The sequence below is a fragment of the Melopsittacus undulatus genome, chromosome 5, assembly GCF_012275295.1.
Source record: "Melopsittacus undulatus isolate bMelUnd1 chromosome 5, bMelUnd1.mat.Z, whole genome shotgun sequence".
Taxonomy (NCBI): Eukaryota; Metazoa; Chordata; class Aves; order Psittaciformes; family Psittaculidae; genus Melopsittacus; species Melopsittacus undulatus.
The window spans coordinates 3,912,560-3,932,675 of record NC_047531.1 but is presented as its reverse complement, the minus strand read 5'-3'; the positions used below and the strand labels follow the sequence as shown (position 1 = coordinate 3,932,675).

General features: G+C 42.9%; 1 protein-coding gene across 3 annotated transcripts in view; it reads right to left on the bottom strand.

The window, feature by feature from the left end:
• Positions 1-20,116, bottom strand: part of MKLN1 (muskelin 1) — a 104,712-nt gene that overhangs the window by 2,914 nt on the left and 81,682 nt on the right. For all 3 annotated transcript variants that reach the window (XM_034063148.1, XM_031053852.2, XM_031053854.2), the window contains 4 exons: positions 14,307-14,454; positions 13,131-13,245; positions 10,369-10,508; positions 7,217-7,319 (listed from right to left, as the gene is read on the bottom strand). In XM_034063148.1, the coding sequence (XP_033919039.1) occupies positions 7,217-7,319; positions 10,369-10,508; positions 13,131-13,245; positions 14,307-14,454 (506 nt within the window). The remainder of the gene's footprint in view (positions 1-7,216; positions 7,320-10,368; positions 10,509-13,130; positions 13,246-14,306; positions 14,455-20,116) is intronic.

Below are 20,116 nucleotides of genomic sequence, written 5' to 3'. Positions count from 1 at the left end.
GCCTCTTGCACACAGCCACAATGTGGCACAGCCTCAGCAAGGATTAGACGACATGAGAACAGAGCAGAATCAACTCCTTGAACACAGAGAACGCTTTATATGGCCACAACCTTTCTGAACTGCCAGAACTCGTATCACAATGTCTTTTTAACTAAAGAAACGCCATCAAAATAAATCCTTTGATTGGGAACATCAGAATCAGCAACAAAACCATTTTAAGTAATGCATTCATGGTTTTAGTCTCCCTTCATGTCTTACTGATAGTGAACATGGAATCTTCCTCTGCCTGTGGCTGCTGTTTCCAGTTACCCACACAGAGACAAAGCTTTGTGCTTTGTCATGTTTCCTTCAAGAATTAGAAGATTCCTTAAAGGCTTATAATCTTTTCCCACTTTTCTGCATGTCTTTACAGCACACAGCCCAAAAGAAAGGGGGGGTAGAAAACAGAAGAGAAGCAAATATGTTCAGGGAAGGAGTGGGAAGGACAGCCAGGAATTACATATCCATCGGTTTAATTTCAATTGCAAGACAAAATGGGAACCCAGACAATTTGCAGGCATGTAGGAGTGAGGAAGGTGACGAGTAGCAGCCAATGTGGATTTGGCAACAACAAGTTGTATCACATCTAACTGATTTCTTCTGCAAGGCAGCAGGCCCTATGGATGGGACCTGGCAATAGACATTGTACATTCTGACTTTCATAGGACTTCTGATGCTTTTATATGGTATTTAAGACAAATTATCATGGCCTCATCTAGATTAACAGGGAACAGCAAGGGAGGCAACTGACTCTGCTGGTGGTAGGCATCACTGGCTTGATATCAAAATGGAGCCGTGAATCACAAGTGATTCACCTGCACCCCATGGTCAGCATCACTTTGGGTTTTCAGTGAGAACCTCCTGAAGAGAAAAGGATACATCCACTGGGTCCACAGACCTCACAGCACACTCAGACAGACTGACAGCATGGCAGCAGACAGGCTGCAGACTGCTTCTCTATTTTATCCAGCTTATAGAAACAGAGAATCCCAGACTGGTTTGTGTTGGAAGGGACCTTAAAGCTCCTCCAGCAAGAAAGTTCAAAGGAGTCAAGGTTGTAGAAGCACCACAGAATATCCAAGGAGAAAACTGCAAGAGTCACAAATGCAAGAGGTTGCTACAAAAAGGTAAATTTATACCTAAGTTCAGGAAACAACAAGAACACTTCAGCAAGATCAGTATCAATGTGATACCAAGAGAAAACCCAGTGTAAAATAAGGCCAGTGGTGCACCAGAGTAAGTCTGCATATTCTGGAGAGGCTACAACATGCAGGTAACACTGTGGAGGTATTTAAGAACAGGTTAGACAGATACAGGATTGAAGAGGTTGATTAAGCACCCTCTTGAGTGGGAGGTCTGGTTATATGAATCAAAGGGGACTGCAATGCTACACGTGTATTTCACCACTAGCCTAACTTGGCTCTGAATCAGCAATGTACTTAACCAGATGCCCAGCATAAATAGCTCAGAAAGTTCCAATAGAACCTGTGGCTAAATCCATGCTGCTCCTGATAGCAAATGCCATGTCCCAGCCATCTTTCCATCCCACACAATTGCCTTACAGGCCCGCTGCCAACTGCCTGGTAGCACATGAAGCTGGCTCTGCTGGGACAAAGCTGATCCACATGCTTCGAGGGGTTCCCTTGCCTCCCTCAGCAACGGGGCAGCCATCCTGCTGTGAACAGAACGCAAGCCATACTTGAGGCTGGGGTTCAGGATGCCCAGTTAAGAGAACATATAACCAGGATTCAGTTAGGAACTCGCTGAACTGAGACCAAAAATCCCTTGAAATGATCTTTTGCCAAGTATTTCAGCCTCATCTGCACAATGCGTGATGGATTTTCACGGCTACCCATTTCCTTCCAGCTGTGTGGGGAAGCAATATCCAGCCTGCTCCTTCACTGATGACACTGCACTTCAGTTAACCTTGCGGTCTGTTGTTTTGTTTGCTCTGAAGTTATATTTTATGCATCATTTCACATTTAAAAAGCTCTTTCTCACACCCAAGTCAAGCACCTAAGTTAAGGGCATCAGTTACGGACAGCACTGAGCCTAAGCTGCTTCACTCTGCATTTGCATTACAATGCCAACCAACCCCAGGATGTTCTCCCAAAGGACCCCATCTCTTTTACCCACACATGGGATGGTTACTGCTTCCTCAAGACAGGTTTCCCACACAGTGTTCACAGCATATATCCAATGCTGTATTTCTTCCTCTGAAGTTCAAACTGTGCTCTGAAGAAGAAATTCATTTCTTCATCAGGTTTTCCATCATATTAATTGTTATCACAACAGACACCCTTCAAATCCTCATTAATCTAGGGCCTCTTGTTTGAAACAGCCAGAACCTGATTTCTCAACACACACAGTACTATGCAACAGCTCCTGAATTCACTTGCAAAAGCTCTCAAGCAAACCACACCTTGGATCTCCCCCATCAGGCCCCAGACTGAAAGATCTAATGAATGACCATCTAGGAAAACCCATTTGCTTAATGTCACATAACAACTCCACTACAGAGGAAAGAGCAGAACTCTGTTATCCAGCAGAAGCATCCAAGTGCTCTGATCACAGCACCACCCCGTTTTCTGCTTACAGTCCCTCTGCCTCGATGCCTTCATCCATTCCAAATGAAGTCTCTATTCAGAAGACAACAGGTCCCTTTTGTTAGACAATTAACTTCTCTTTCAGAGCCCAAATCCACCTTCTGACCTGAGGCAGGGGTTGCTTGGAAACACATCTATCTGGACAACTAATATAAAGTTATATTGGTTATATATCTATTAGTTATAGATATCTGGCTAATATAAAGTTAATGAATATAATCAACCACATTCAGAGAGAGGCCAGATTAAGACACAAGTAAAACTAATTCTGGCACTTCCCAAGCTATGGCCTTTGTGTTCCCAACAATACTGTTCTTTCACCAGCTGTGTGTACTTTAAGCTGCTTCTACCTACAGCAAAAAAGCAATTCTGCCATATAGAAGTCTTGATATATTTGCTGCATGCCTCTGCCAAATGAAATAGTTAGAGGGGAATGCGTAACTCCTGCTTGGGATATCCAGCAGGTTGGATGAATCAGATGTAATTCCCCCTCTGTAATATACACCAAGTGCTCAGATCACAGCATAAAACAGTTCCTCAGCTTTGCCCAGCTCTCTCAAAGCAGCAAAGAGAGGCTCAAATCCTTTGAGGAGGATGCCATCCCTCGCTGAAGTTGGGAGGGCTGAGTGCTGTTTCTGAAAGGCTCCAAAACCTCTCCTCCTGCAGCACTCAGCCTCTGAAGCTCTACAGAGAATCACAGCAGGACACGAAGAGGAGAAGCATGCTTTTCTTAGCTCCTTCCTAGAACTATGTTTCCCATTTGGGTTTCAATTTTCCCAGAAATATCAGTCTAATGCAGACTCAAACAATACTTTTGGGCCCCGCTGGCTTTATCTGGCAAATTTATTGGAGGCAAGGCCTTAAGAATGGAAAGTATGAAGCAGCTTTGAACAGGGGCCTCCTGCCTCAGTCTACAGGCTAGTTCAGGCCTCAAATTGGCCTCCAGGTCCTTGCTCTTTCTCCTTCCATGTTCCAAGAAAAACACACTGCAAGTTCTGCTTGCCCTTTGTATCCGTTTTACAGCAGTCATGGGATTGAGCTTCTCCAGGAGCTGAATCGCAATGTACAGACTCATCTTGCTCTCCTTTACATGGACAGCACCAGCCATTTTTTGTCCCATCTTCATTTCTCCTATAGCCCACTCAGCAGGGTATGTTCAGGAACGATGACTCTAGTGCTCAAGGAACATCATCTATAGCCTTGGAGAGTGGTGAGGCACTGGAACAGCCTGTTAAGGATGCTGTGAATGCTCCATCCCTGGCAGTGTTCAAGGCCAGGTTGGATGAGGCTTGGAGCAACCTGCTCTAGTGAAAGGTGTCCCTGACTGTGACAGGGATTGGAACTGGATGAGCTTTAAGGTCCTTTCCAACCCAAATCCTTTATGATTTCAAGCAGAATCACAGTCAAAAAGAACTGCGTTTGCATTTATGGGCAACAGCAGAGGCAGAGCTGGCATAGAGCCTATGGCCACTAAAACATGTACTGCATGATACCCGTTACTTGCAGTCATCTACTTCATTTGGAATAATAAAAACCCCAGAAATAAAACTATAATCCTATTAACATACCTAAAATTCATAACAAAGGAGGAAAAATCTGGGAGTATGTTCCTACTATCAATCATTCGTGCTACTTTAAACAAAATTGGTTACTAACACCAAAGCAAGCCTCAAGAACAGGCTGTTTGTTTTCTTTGGCACCCAACTCAAAACAGCTGAAGGGACTTGCCTAACTAAGTTAGAACAAATTCTCTTACAAAGCAAGTCAGCCTTGCCTCAAAGTGCAGTTCTGCTTGTAATATAAGATTACCCATATACCAGTCCATAAAACATGAAACCATATTATACCTGCCTCCAAAAGCACAACAGCATGAAGTTTGGGATAAACCTACTCAATTTGGTCCTTCCCAAGTTTAACAGTTGGCCTAAAGAGAAGGGAAACAACAGGCAGAAACCAATTCCCTTAGGATTTGCCATGCTAAGACGACTTACAACATTCCAACCCTAACTATTCTATGATTCAACAGCTGTAACCAGCCCAGAGCAAGCTGATTAGACATACAGCCTTTGATATTATGATCTCAGATACAACTAAAGACAGTGCATGTAGGTGCCTGGGCTGAGATACACAACCAAACTGGTGCTTGAAATTGGATATGGAATCCAGAAAAGCCTGCGTCAGTCCTTTGGAAAGCACAAGAGCTATTTGAAGACGTGATGCCAGAGCAAAAAGCCAACTCAATGTGATAACCGGAAGGTAAATTGACGTCAACTGGAAATACACCCAGTCAGTACCAGTGCAGAGGTTGGCTCTGGGCCATATCCCTGCCAGATCTGCTCCAGTGTAAAAACACTTGGGAAGTTAAAGCTCTTAGAACAGCTTAATTAAAAATGTGATTAAAAAATGAGCAAGGCAAAACAAGACACAAAAAAGCCTCCTGGAACTTGGGACATGGTTTTAGGAGACCACTGGAATGGAAGCTTGAATGGCACGTGTCAATGCGACAGAGCAGACAGAAGCTATTGAATCTTGTTTGGATCAGGCATTAAGCCTGCAGAGAAATGATTCACAATACATTCCCTCAGCTGTATTGAGCTACCTCACAGGCCACATCATTAATGTGCACAATACTAGTATGCTCTGTGAAAAGGGATAATCTATATTCTATTTCTACATTATGTGATACAACTACTAGCTTCCCCCAAAATCTCAGAGGAGCCCATGCAGTCAGGTAAATTCTTCATTCCTACAAGGTGGCCAAGGTAAATGCTACACACTGAATTGGGTAAATCAAATGCAGAGTATTAAAAGGATTTCCTGTGCCAGAGGTTCACAATGTGGAGTCTTTATGGCAGTGCCTTTGGTCTGCTGGTGACAGCAGGCAGCACGATCTAAAAAGAGAGGAGCTTTCTGATCACACCCCAAATGTTTCCTGTTCAGGGAACAAAAAGGCACAGCAAGCCATGAGACACAAGGTCTCTTTAGGAGTAACTGGCCAAAGAGAGACATGGCTTTCATAGGCTACCAGCACACAGTGAGAAAGCATGGGAGATCAGAGGACACAGGACATGGCCTCAAGAGTGGGTGGGAGGGAGAAGAAGGGATGAAGAGAGCAGCAGAATGGTTATTTTATGGCAGAGGTTATTAAAAGTTCAATTATAAAGAGGAAAGTGTTACCGCACTGGGGAGATGGGGCACAATTGGGGCATGCTGCATAGGAGTACCTCCTTTTCTACCTGAAATAATGCAGGATCATGTGTTATTTATCTTCCCCCTGCTAGAAAGGGCTAGACAGGATGTGAAACTATATGTTCCCCAGAGAAGCTGTGACTATCCCATCCCTGGCAGTGTTCAAGGCCAGGCTGGATGGGGCTGAGAGCAACCTGCTCTAGTGGAAAGTGTCCCTGCCCGTGGCAGGGGGTTGGCACTGGGTGAACTTTAAGGTCCCTTCATCGTTCTGTGAGTCTATGAATTGAACTGAGAAGCCATCTACCAGAGAACTTAGCACCTGGATATTTTATTGGATTAGATTATTATAAAGAGTAACCAGAATTTATGACCAGTGTGATCATTTCCAAGGTACTGACACGTGTAAATACTTTCTTCCTAATCCCTCCAACCCCACAACTCTATATAGTGCACATGCAAGATGCATTTTCTCCCTCAAAAGGTTTTACTGTCTGGATGAGAATCCTTTCTTTACATAGAGTAACAAACTGGAACTATCAGATGAAGTGATTTAATCCAGAGACTCAGTGTGGAGCAACAGTGCCCATTCTCCTATCACAGCTCTATAGATGGAACCCTTAAATCACTTCCCAAGTCATTAACACAAGTAGAGAGTCAGAACCATGGTCCCCTCTTCCTCCTCTACCCTGAACGCTCGGGCATTTAGTTAGCTGCCCCAAGTTCCATGTGGAAATTCATGGCAGAGTCCAATCAAACCACATTATATGACACTTCTCACTCTTTCTGCAATCCTTTTGCAAAGTGACACACACTGCGGTCATGGAATCAAAACAGGAAATGGGAACAAATGCCTGGAACAAATAAAAGAACATGCCTACTGGATAACAGTCAAAAAGGCAGAGGAAACAAGATTGGAAGGCTAGAAAGCAATGCATATTCACAATCTGCTTCCACAAATACTTATCAACGAGAGAAAAAGCCTCTTTCCCTCCCCCAGAGCTATTTAATATTGACAAGCCAAAAGGCAGCGTGAGTTTCTTACTCACTTTCTACTACACAACCAACTACAGACTCATGACATTTCAGAGTTTACATTTGAATTAAAGCTCCCAAAATACACACCAGTACCCTGGAATTAAAACAAAGGGCTAGTTCTTCACTGGTTTGAGTGCAAAAGCTATTTCATCTGGAACCGCAGTTGTAAAAGTGACTGTTTGCTAAAGCACTATGATCTTCAGTGCAGAGAAATAGATGATACAACAAAGTGTCATACACCTGTAGAGCTTTTTCAACCTGAATAAAAAAACAAGGTTCAAGAGGCCCAAAACTCTCACATGAATTTACCTTTCTTTATAACTAAACCAGGGATCATTCATCATTACCTCTTTTGTCTCCTCAGGGTCTGAGTGATCCACAGTTACATATAAGTCATTCTGCAGGTACTTCAGTGCACTAAGAGGCTCAGTCTGAGCTTTTTCTTCGAACCTGAAAAGAGGAGACAGAAGACTTGAACACAGCCATTTCCTCCAGGACTACTCCTATTTGTACAGGGAGCAAAAGCCATCTAAGAAAACCTTCAGCCCAATATTACCAAGGAAGACAATGTTAATGGCAGCTTGGCCCTTATTCACGAAGCACGTGCTTTCCAGACAAGCTGAAATACAGAAGAGGGCGCTTTTGGGCAGGTATACAGGAGTTACAAGGGTAAAGCATCACACCCTCACTAAAAGTATTCAAAGGAGTATGTACAGCAACTTCTTCATTGGTGCTGAGGTGCTGGCACAGGGTGCCCACAGAAGCTGTGGCTGCCCCATCCCTGGCAGTGCTCAAGTCCAGGTTGGACACAGGGGCTTGGAGCAGCTGCTCCAGTGGAAGGGGTCCCTGCCCGTGGCAGGGGTTGGAGCTGGAGGAGCTTTAAGGTCCCTTCCAACCCAAACCAGTCTGGGATTCTATGATTAATGCAGAAATATAAACAATTTAGTACAGTTTGTTTTCCACAGAGTAAGGTATGAGTAGCACCTGATGCGAGGAGCACAGCTCAGACACAGGCAAGCCTTGAGCACTTATGTCCCAGGGATATTTAGATTCCTGACCATGCAGAAGTGTAACTGGAAGTACAGGGATGGAGATAGCTCCCAGCTGCTGGCAAACAAGAGAAAAAGGGATGATGCTGGTGAAACCCCCAGATTCAATGAACACTGGGCCTAAATATTCCCACTTTCAGGAAAAGCATACGTACATGGAAATCCTATGCACCACCAGCTTATTTCCTCATTTTCTTTTAATGAACAGAAATTATAACTGCTATGAATTCCCTACGAAGTTAACAGAGCTGAAAGTGATTCTGGATTCAGCATCCTCAGTGAACAGAGCTCCTTCCCTGCAGCTCTGAGGTGGGTGCATAAGCCTGGAAAGGATGAGGTTTAAAATGATGTCTGTTTTTCTCCTATCACCTATCCACTGAGTGCAGTATCACACTGTCATCCTCTGAATCACCTACACACAGAACTAAACCTTTCCAGGAAAACAGCTCAGACACTTGCAGATTGCAGAAATGAGGACCCTAAAAACCACATTCTCAGTTATTTCACTGCCTTGCATCAACTGTATTATAGAAACACAAGGTATTTTATACATAATATATTTCAGTTACCTATAAGAGGTTGTAGCTTGTCAAACTGAAGAAAAGTCACACTGAATAGATTTAACCATGTTATGTTTTCATTTGAGTCATCTACTTGGTTGTTTATAATACAGTGGACATTTGTAGCCCAAATTTGGTACCACCTAAAGATGCAAGTGCATTTAGGCAGTGCACAAAGACTAAGCCTGTTACCTGATATACACGACATTCTGGTAGTTAAGGATGATTTCTTCTAATATTCACATAGATTTTCCTACATGATACCACCAGGATCCAGAGAGCTGAAGTACCTTAAACAAAGGGACCCACTGATACCTCACTGCTCTTCTTCACTATGGCTTGACTGCTGTAAACAAGTTAATAGCCAAACAGGGCTCCAGCAAATACAGTGGATTTGCAAGTCAAGTACCTGTTCTGGCACCCAGAGCTTGAGGGAATGCAGATAATGGGCAGCCAAGTGACTCTACAGCAGTTCAGCTCCAGCCCTGCCAGGCACATGAACTCCATCAAAGCACCCATCATACCAGCCCCTGGGCTGGTCGCATCTGGCTCCCTCCTATGGACCCCAATAAAAGGGAGCATGGTGCATAAACCCCAAACTTCTGCCAGATAACGTGCAGCAACATCTCCTTTCAGTGCAATTTAAGGAAGTAATAACTAAGTCATGCAGAGCCGTCTCTGGAGGCTGTTCAGCTGAATATGCATACAACCACATGTGGGTTTAATAAACCTCCCAGATTACTGGCCCGGACCTTTATTCATTCCTGTAGGTGTTCTCATCTACTGCATGGCTAATCTGCAAAAGGCCTCATCAAGCCACAGTGATTGTCAGTTAGGTAAAGCAATTTGCTTGCTGCCTCAGAAGTAAAATACCATCAGTGAAAACTAACCTCCAACACTTGGCAGAACCTGATAACAAAGTATTCTCACCAAGAATGCAGAAAGAGCTATTCACTGCCTTCAAATCATTCGCTGGGTCTTGAAAGGCTGTCTTACTGCTGCAATTTCTTGCCTAATGCAACACCATAAGCTTGATTTTAAAAAGCTGTTGCCCTAAATAGCAAATAGAAGGCAGCTCTGAAGCAGCCACAGCACAGGAAGCGTCACAGTGTAGCTGAATTCCGCATAAGTGAGATCTTTCAAGTGATTCTGAATGAGAAACTCTGACGACCTCACCACGGCTGAGTCTCAGATGTGCAAAGGCATCCAGCCCCCAGACTTCATTAGCATCCTTGCGAGCTGTTACTATCTCCTAGCACAGTGTTTCAGAAACACATTCCATTTCCTTGGGATGTGACAGCACCAAAACACATGTTGATGAGCAGCAGAGTGAAAAGGGAATCTAAAAATTCCCCCATGACTCCCCACACAATACCCAGATTTTTCTAGTTTTAGAATAACATAGTAACACCAGAATGAAGTTCATCTTGTAGCTCAGCCATACCCCACTGCTTTTTGTTATCACAGAATGGTTTGTGTTGGAAGGGACCTCAAAGCTCCTCCAGTTCCAACCTCTGCCACAGGCAGGGACCCCTTCCACTGGAGCAGCTGCTCCAAGCCCCTGTGTCCAACCTGGCCTTGAACACTGCCAGGGATGGGGCAGCCACAGCTTCTCTGGGCACCCTGTGCCAGCGCCTCAGCACCCTCACAGGGAACAGCTTCTGCCTAAGAGCTCAGCTCAGTCTCCCCTCTGACAGGTTAAAGCCATTCCCCCTTGTCCTATTATTAAGCTTAGGGTTTTAATGAAAAAGAATCCGAAAACCTGCAGACCACCATATAACCATCAAAGGGATATTTCCCAAAGCCATTTACAAGACATTCAGGTTTTAGCAACTTTAAAAAAGAGACATTTTTGAAAAGAAAAGTGCAAATCCCTTTTTGTTTCTGTACCTGTGCTTCCTTATGAGGTATTTGCAGTGTCTTAGCAGGTATTCTTTTGAAGGTCGACAGAGCTTCAGGGACCAGAAGTCATCTAATCTCATCTTTGGAGAGCAGGACTTGCCAGGATTCCCTCCAAACAAGTAATGAACCTAAGCAAATGAGAAGCAGAGCAAAAGAAGTTGACTGACTGTGTACACCAAAGGCTATTTACCATGTCAGCATCTTTGGAGAGGTTTATTCTGGAGGGAGATAACTCTGCCTTGCAGACAAGCTGTTCCATCTCACTATTAGCCTTACTTTGTCCCTTAGGAGACGAAGAAACTTCTCTTAAACGACTTACATCTTAAGATACTAAAAGAGCTGCACTGCTAAAACCTCCCTCTAGCAGATTCCTGAGGTATTTACAAACAAACATCCCCAAACCATTTCATCTCTTTCTTTAGGAAAAGCCTCTGAGCATGATAAACCCTTCAGCACATAAGATCTGAGTAGAAAAGAAGTATCTGAGCCAACTCTTTTTGCCCCATGCAAAATCCTTGATGCAAACAATACTCAAACTGATGGATTACCAACCTTTTCTCCAGTCTTGTCCTCAAAGACCCCAATTTCTCATTGTCACCAAAGAGGGTAAATAAAGAGCCTGTATTAAGCCTGTCTTTCATTTGGGGATAAGCAGATTACACCCCTATAGTGTGAAAGGACTCCAGTAATCACACATCTTCTTTGAAAAAGAAACATTTCCATGCATGTTAGGAAAGCTCAGATGAAAGGGACTTTGCAGACTAATGCTCTGGCTCCCATCAGAGCACTGCTGGTGAAGCTGCACTATGAAGTACCACCGTTCAGACGAGCAGGGAAGACCATTATCTTCCCCAAAGACAGGGGTCAATAATAAAGTGAGTGGAAGTACTAGAGATGCTCAAAGTGACATGATGTTGGGAGATGACCAACAGGCCTGTGTCCCAAAGTGTCCCATAAACTCTACAGAGCCCTAGTTTGACTTGCAGAGAGTATTCCCATGGTCTCTAGGAAGGCAGATTTGTCTCATCTCAGTAGAGCAGCCTTGCTACAAGATGCCAAACACACTACCTGAGCACAAAGGAAACAGTTAACTGAATGCAGAGTAAACCAAAAAGACTAAATGTAATGTTAAGAACAACTGAGGATGAAAATACCAATCTTACCTAGAATTAGAAGTCACAACCATTACTGTGACTGCCTTCAGAAAAGGTTCTAGCAATGCTGAGATGCCAAACATGGAAACATTACATATCTCTGTCCCCAAAATTCATTTTGCATTCACAGTAGCTCAAATGAAGCACTTTAACACCATTCTAATAGTTTCAGGACACCCCACCTTTGAAATGCAAGGCTAGACTTACAGGAGAGGCACATCTCAAGTGGAAGTGTTGAAAAAAGACTGTTTATTCATTCACCTTTTTTCCCTTCACATCATTTGGTATTTCTGAACTGCTGATAAGAAACAGGCCACATGGGTCTTCAAATAGTGAATGGGCTCAAGAAGTCCAAGTGGTTACCCTTCTCCACAGCTTTAAAAATAAGCACTCCAAACAATGTATTCTACATCCCATTGATGTAGGCTCTCCTTATTTATATCAGAGAAGTTGAGAAAGGTCATTTGAACAGAGGTTTCTAAAAATAAGGCTCTTCCAAACAAGCACATCAAACAGCTCTTCAGATAAAGCTGGGCAACTGCTATGATCTAGCAACCTTCACAGTAACTTACAAAATACTACTCTCAATCTCATAGTACCTTAGTGGTGGACTTGGCAGTGCTGGGTTAACAGGTGGACTCGATGATCTTAAAGGTCTTCTCCAACCGAGTTGATTCTAGTCTATTCTTACACTTAGAAGTAAGCCATCAAAGGCAGAACAGTATTTACAGGCTATCATTAAAGTCTGTGAAGTTGACAAACAATATGAGTTCTCCATACAGAAGCACCCATTCCTCCTTAAAAGCCCCTTTAAACCCTTGGGTTAGTTGGGTTTCCCAGAGTTGATGAACATCCCATGGAATGATAAGACTACAGTATATTGGTCTTTTTCAATTCAGACTGAAAACAAGGTTAAGAAAAGGTTTCTTTCAATTGCAAAATATCTGTGAAAGAGTAAGTAAATGTGTCACAGTAACATGAATTCATAGGTTAATACAATTATGGTATCTAATCCATGGGGGTTTGCTTTACTGGTTAACGTGCACAAAGCCCTAAGTTTACTGAGCACTCATGTACACTATAAACCATTTTAAATCAATCTAAGCATGAATGTGTCAAGTCAGACAGTGCTAAAGAATGGCAGTTGCTGCTGATGTGCAGGGCAAAGGAAAGCACCTCTGGTAGAGCAGACTGTTAACAGTGATTAGTTCCTTCAAACAGAGTTTCTCCTAGAAACATGGGTAACTATCTGTGACCTTTTAGTCATCAACAGGTTGTGACATTAAGTCCCTGAGGATAAAGAAGGAAGCTTTAGTTAAGAACAGACAGGAGCTAGCTGCCTGATAACTTTATAAAGGTTTAGTATATCCCATTGTCTGCATGTTTACTTCATGTAGGACCTATCATGTTTACTTCACATTGACACAAGTAGCTTAGCACCTGATTGCAAAAGATTAGAATAAGTTAAACGAAAGGTACCCTCCACATTAACACTATACAAGAAGCTATATTCATCGTACCATCTTTGAAGAAGAAACTACACTTTAAGAGTAATAAGACTTTAAAACACTGTATATGTAAACTGGACCCTCATACCTTGTGCAACTCATCGTACACCAGTTGATGGGCAAACCTTGGGCAGGGCTCCTCTTCCTGGAGGCTTTTACCTGGATTCTCTTTTGCTGCTTGGTCATTCTTATAGACACAAGACCTGAAATAAAAGGCAGGAAGTAAGGATTAGCAGTACCCACAGGAAGTAGAAAAGGTTTAGTAACTTAAATGATGTCAACTTGAACTGCCTGACACGTAACACCAAAGATTTTCTTCTCTATATGTTGTTCTCTACATAGAGGACAACAGGAAATCACATCCCCATAGTTAACACTACAAAAAACCCCATCCAACAAGCATACAAGGTCATCTTGGCTGAACAGAATCCTCAATCACAAGCCAAACAGGAAAACAATCCTAGAAAACTCTATGTCATGAGCTTTAGAGGTATCTTTAGATGCTGCATGATTTGCCAGCAGAATTATCAGCATGAAGCACTTCTCATTATGGAGAATACCATCTTGGGCACAGCAGTACAGGCCCCAGACTGGAGCAAAGCTAACATTTCCAGCACTGATTTAAGCAGAATTAAGTTGTAACTGAAAACCCGTTTTTATAAGCAACATTCACACCTTTCAAAGTGACTGCCCCCATACTAAGAGAGACCCTGAATGCAAAAACGTTGCCAGCTCTGGAAAGGGACAATGGGAACCAGCTGCCAAATACAACACAGCAAACAGATAAGGAAATATTTTCTCAGACTATTGGATCTAGTAGCTACCTGAAGTACCCCTGATGCAGCATGGAAAGAGCTGGTAGATCTTGCATGAAGACTTCACCATCGCTGTTCATGCAGCAGTTTCCTCCTACCCTGTGGGCTGCTATTAACAACTTACGTTTGACTGCATTTGCTGCACTGATGATGAATCCTGGCTTTTAAGACTTCCTAGAGGAAAAGCTCCTTATACTGGCTCACTTAACCTCATCCCTCCACCTGACTCCAATAAAGAAGTTCCTTTGATGATGTTTCTCCCTCATGTGGCTTATTGCTATGGTGTCTCTAAACACCATAGGGAAAACAAGGTGCCTCAAGGGAACCCTGTTGCCTTCAACATTACCATCCCATGGCTCTAAGAGGTTGTGGTTTACCTGGGAGACAGGATTGCTTTCTAAAGGAAGTCAGCATTGATGTTAGAAACAGCACCCCTTTCACCAACTTACCAGCTGTTCCTCACTATGTCATAAATCCAGAAGGAATTCCTTACATTCTCTTCCCGCTTCTCCTTGTCTTTACTGAGCCCTGACAAGACATGGATTTCATTCAGTTCTGGATCAATGGTAGCCCTTTGAGTGAAACCTGTCATTGGAACTGACAAAAGAAAAGAGAAGTTACACACTGAAAACAATGGAGAATACTGTGAGGATGCTGAGGCACAGGGTGCCCAGAGAAGTTGTGGCTGCTCCATCCCTGGCAGTGTTTTAAGGCCAGGTTGGACAGAGCCTTGTGTGACACGGTTTAGTGTGAGGTGTCCCTACCCATGACAGGGGGTTGGAACTGGATGAGCTTTAAGGTCCCTTCCAACCCAAATCATGCTCAGAGGCATGCAGAAGTCACCATGCAACCAACTTCCTTCTTGCACATGCCCTCTAAAGGAGGGTGAGAGGGATAAGAGGAAGAAAAATCATCCAGAGGCTGATTTCTTCCCTGTTAACAAGTCCAGTGCAGAATTTTTTGTTCCCTTCCCATCCGTGACTTCTGGAAGTACAAAAACCCTTCTGAAAGCTGCTATTTCCTTTGGAAAGGTATGGCTAGAACTATATGGGAGACTACCAGCTCAGAAATGAGGATTAAACTGCCTGAAGATAGAGCCAGATGATCTATGAAGATATAAATGGAGTGACTTTGTTATTGTCTCATTTGTAAAAGGAAGCATTGAATCCAAAAAGCTTAATTGGAAAAGCTGGGAAACGCAACAAAATTCCAGATGAACTCAAGATTCCATGGCTCCCATTGCTTCCTTTAGGACAAAGATGTCAAGGAAGTGGGTTTTTTTTGTACTTTCTGAATAGTTGTGGTATAATTACCCAGCTCTTCTTCTGCTCCATCTTCAGCTTTAGAAATGTGGTGAAATCCTGAGCGTTCCAACAGTTTTCATCATAATTCCCCGGAAAAAAAAAGGTCAGCAAATTTGTTTGGCAAATCCTTTTTGTTTGTTGTCTAATTCCCCATTTCCTGTTTCCCTAGGCAACCATCCTTCCAAAATGGATTTGTGAAGGGCACGTGATCCTTGTTTACAGATCCTGTTTGTCTCGATTCTCTTTCTGGGTCAGTTGACAAAGGCTGGTGAAGGTTCTTGGCCTTCACTCAAGATTTTGGCATGAAAAATGCTCACAACTCTTGTATTTTGCAAATTCTTCCCTGCAATTAGTTGTAAATTGCACACAGAGCCCAGAAAACAAGCTCTAATAAACTGATAATATTGCTGTTTAAGAACACACTAAATGGTATTTTCCCAGCCCGTTTTACAATAGGGTTTGGTTTCATACTTCCCATTGGGTAGGCCAAGCATCAGTTCAAAGAATTCAGGGCAGGATTTGGTTTTCTCCACTTCAAGCCCCTACTCAAATGTTTAACAAAGCCAAAAAAAACAACCTATTTTTTTGACGAAAAATGCTTAATTCTTACTTAAACTTCAATAAGAACTGAAATCTATTGGGATAATTCATTCTTGGAAGTCCCGTCAACAAAATCCTTGCTTATGGTTCTATGGCAAAGCAGGCAGAAGAGCCTTTGGAGCCCCCATCAGCTTAAACTGCTTATCTCAACCTCCAATTTTGCCATGAGGCTTCAAAGGAAAATTAAGCTGGTTTATAAGCAAATGGGTGGCAGAGCAGAGGAAAGAACAGGGAACAAAACGCTGGTACAACTACATACCGTGTTTTACCTGCAATGCACGAAGAAGTGTTTTAGCAAGACTAATAAAAACTGCCAAAGTTACCCAATAAGGAAATAAAGAGTAAAAAGAGTCTTATAGATTAAATATAAAGACAATTATAGGCTATAGATTGTTAATTTTTTGAAGAGCATCATGTTATATGCTTGCTTTCACTGCATTGACCCGAAAGGATTAAATTCAAGGCCGATTTGAGACAGTTCTGGCACGAGGACCATCTGATTTTGAGCAGCAGTGCTAATGTACATGGGAAATGTCTTTGCAACCCTATCTGCTGCTTTGAACAGTAGAGCCCATGCCACGTGTTTAGAGACAAGCATGAAATCTTCACAGCATTAACACCTGAGGCTCATAGAAATGAAAGTTGTTATAACCATGAGCAATATGGTTACTATATTAATGCTGATATAGAACGAGTATGAAACTTGTCTATGGAATTCCATCTCCATGTTGTTCTATAAATAAGTTTTGTATCTAGTTTATTCTGGACTTCCTGAAGCTGAAATGATTATTTCAGGAATGAAGGAGGGAAAAGCCACTAAGGTTCAGTGCCTCTTTTCTTGTTTACTCGTGGTAGTAAGAACAGGATTTATCTGCAGCAGCTGCAATCAAAACCAAATCCAAGTCAAGTCACTTCAGGCTTCCCTCGCTTGTAAATCGATGTCTTCTTGAGACTGTTTTGAAACGCAGAAAGGACAGAAAAATGGTATATCAGAAAATATGTTATCCCTACATTTAGCAGAGCTTAAGATGAGGAGCAACTTCCACAAACTCTTTGACCTATCTAAGCAACAGTGTAGAAAACATAATTTAAGTGGTGCCTTGGGCTAGAGGCAAAGTTGACATCTAGTCTTTTGCAGAGAATGGTGAAGTTAGATGTAATACGATTAAAGAAAACACAACAAAACACAGATCTGGTTCAAAAGTCCCTGAAAATAAATAGAAACTAAGGCAAGCTCCTACACAGTAAGCAGGAAATGGTAGGATATTTTAAACACAACAGAAACGTCCAAAAGCCGTTTGCCAAGGAAGTCTGATCCTTGACGGAGCAAAAGAGCTGCATTAGATGCTCATGACTTACAAATACTTCCACTAGGGGGTAAGAGAGCACCACGATCTGCGAGTGCCAGGGACTCAGTAACTGCTGGATGCAATCCAGATGGCTGTGGTCAGCACATTAGAGAGGGACACGGGCTGTAAACCTGAGAAAAGTACTCGTGATATTTAGGTAACAAGATGTACGTTGGGAAGGAAATGTAACTCTGCATAGGAGAACAAACTGAAGCTGTGACAGCAGCTGATTGCTTAGGATTTACATTTGAAAGACTTAAGAGTACAAAGTCATAAACAACAAGGGGTATGAATTGGATGCATTGAAGCAGTGCGCTGCAAAGAACTATGATTCCCAGCGTAGTAGATCCAAGAGAGTCCATAGAAGTCCCTCACTCTTCCGCTTCTTAACATTAATGTAAGTCAGCTTTGGAGCTAATCTCCACAGATTTCACACCTTTCCAAGTGTGTCTCAGGGCAGGGGATGGCTCAGGTCAGCTTGAAGGACGTAAAGCAAGGACTCAGCCCTGGTTGTTTTGAACACAGCACTGGCCTGTCGCTATGCGATATTAACTTGGCTCCTGTGACAATACATCACTGATTGAAGAGGAAAAGCTGTAGAGAGAAATGACTAAAAGCAATACAATCCCCAAAAGCCTACTAGATGGGGAATGCTTTTCCTGTGCCATTACTTTTTGCCACTGTAATCTCATTAACCAGCCCAGGGTAGGAATGCAGTAACTAGCTGGAAATAAGAGGGCTGAATCCGCCCTCCAGAACTTGGCATTTTCATTTATCTTTCTAGAGCAAAAGTGAAGAGCTCACAGCCTCAATATGTGAAAACAATATTCAGTTACACAGGCCTTGAGTTAGCAGCCAGTTACATAAACAAGGAGTAACTCCTGAGAAAGCTTTGATAAGGTGCTGCATAACCCTGTACAATGTAATTCCCATTTAAATATAATGCATGGGAAAAGCTTCCCTACGGAAGTGACACCAAATCATGAAACAAATACATTCCCACTATTACCATCCCTACTCCGAGGCATTTATTGGATTCTAGTGATCATTCAGCACGCTGAATGTTTTCTGGCTGCTTCTATGTGCAAACACAGTTGTTTCAAAGCACAGAGTTGGCTGCTGCTTGTATCCAAGCAGGAAAACAGACGCAGAGCTTGCAAAGCAGTAAATCCAAGTTCACAGATGTGATTCTCATCACACTAGGCAGAAGTTTGGGAATTACACCTCACCTCTCCCCTTTGAGGGGATACTAGAGCATCTTTTTAAACATGTTTTGAAGCACAGCACTGGCAAAACAATGATACAGCACTTGTGGTCTACAGCCCACTTCTGAAGGCTTCGTGAAGGATCATCAAGAGAAGCAATTTCAGTGACAGCCCTTCAGTGCCACCTAAGTTACAAAACCCTCAGAACATGTTGCTACGTGCAAATCAATTGCATTGGGATTAGCATCCTTTGTGATCAGAAAACAAGAAGCTCCATCACTTGGATACTTATGTTCACCAGAACTTGGTACCTCCCCCTTTTAAAAAGCAGCACGCAACAAACTACTCCATCCCACAACTTATAATCCATATAAAACTGAAGCAGCACCTCCCCTGAACTTTAATGGAGCAAACTTGAATGAGTGAGTGATAGCACACAGGGCAGCTGTCACACTGAAAAAGCAACAATCCGATGTCCAATGCTTGACTCCCAAGCAACATGAAATTGTGGAAACAGGTCAGCTAGTGAATCCGAATGGAATTCTGCTGCTGCTGTGCCATCTCTGTAAAGCATCTTTAGGATGTGGTGCCTGCCTGCTCTCCTCCTCACCTTCACAGTCAGAGGAAAACATGTTGAGGTTAGTTCACATGAAGAGTACATAAGGGCCCTCACAAAACTAAGTGCTTCTTCCATAGCAAGAGACACAGTAGCTAGTGGCAAGTTAGAACTTGGACTGAACAAGAGCAAAGCATGTCAGGTGTAACAAAGAGATGAACAAAATGGGATATTCAGATTGCTGGTCTGAGCTGGATCCTGGCCATGCTAAGCTGGGCTATCCATCTCCTTTGATTCATGTGTTTCTGCCTTGGTCTAGGTTTGGATCAGTATTCCCTGGGCTGGGCTCTGTCGCCTCTGTCCGTGGTGCTTATCAATGAAACCTCTCTTCTGCCAGGGGCACACATAGAAACATAGAATCTGTATCCCAAATGAGCATATGCCCCAGGAAAAGACATAGGATGTTCACCAGTAGCTATAAATACTTGTCATTTGTCCATAGGGCCTACTTCACCTTAAATAGGAGCCACAAGAATGTTTAAAGCTTGTTTTCATTTGAAGACAATCGATGCCAAAGGATATAAGGTGATCGTGATTCTCTTACAGAAGGAAATTCTCCCTCTGGCCAACAGCTCTAATACATCACCTGAGTCATAAAAGGATTATCACAGGATCCTTGACCACAAGAGTTCCCGTTAGCTCCTGTAGACCTGAAATGACTGTCCACGATTTAGTCATGGGCTGTGTGCTAAGCAAATCATGCAAGCTGACAGTATAGCTGAAAACATCTGACCATAGAAACATTATGGGTTAGGGCTGGAAGGGACCTTAAAACTCATCCAGTTCCAACCCCCTGCTATGGGCAGGGATACCTTCCACTGGAGCAGCTTGCTCCAAGCCCCTGGCCTTAAACACTGCCAGGGATGGGGGGCATACTGATACTGGCAGCATCTCCAGACCATGTGTATGCTTCAGAGATACACTCTCTCTGATGTACACAAGCATGGTTTAGCTTTCTTCTTGATGTTGTTTATGTGTTGCTGTTTGTTGAGTTTGGGGTTTAAGTAACTAAAAGTATACAACTGCTTTAAAAGGGTATTTCCATCAGTATGTAGGCATTTCTTCCTGCCCTCCAACCACAGGATCTACTCATCTGTACTACGCTTCCATCACTACAGCTCTCTTTTTTCCTCAGTCCCATTTTGTCCGTTCACTAGTTGAACTAACAAATTTCTTGCTCCAAAC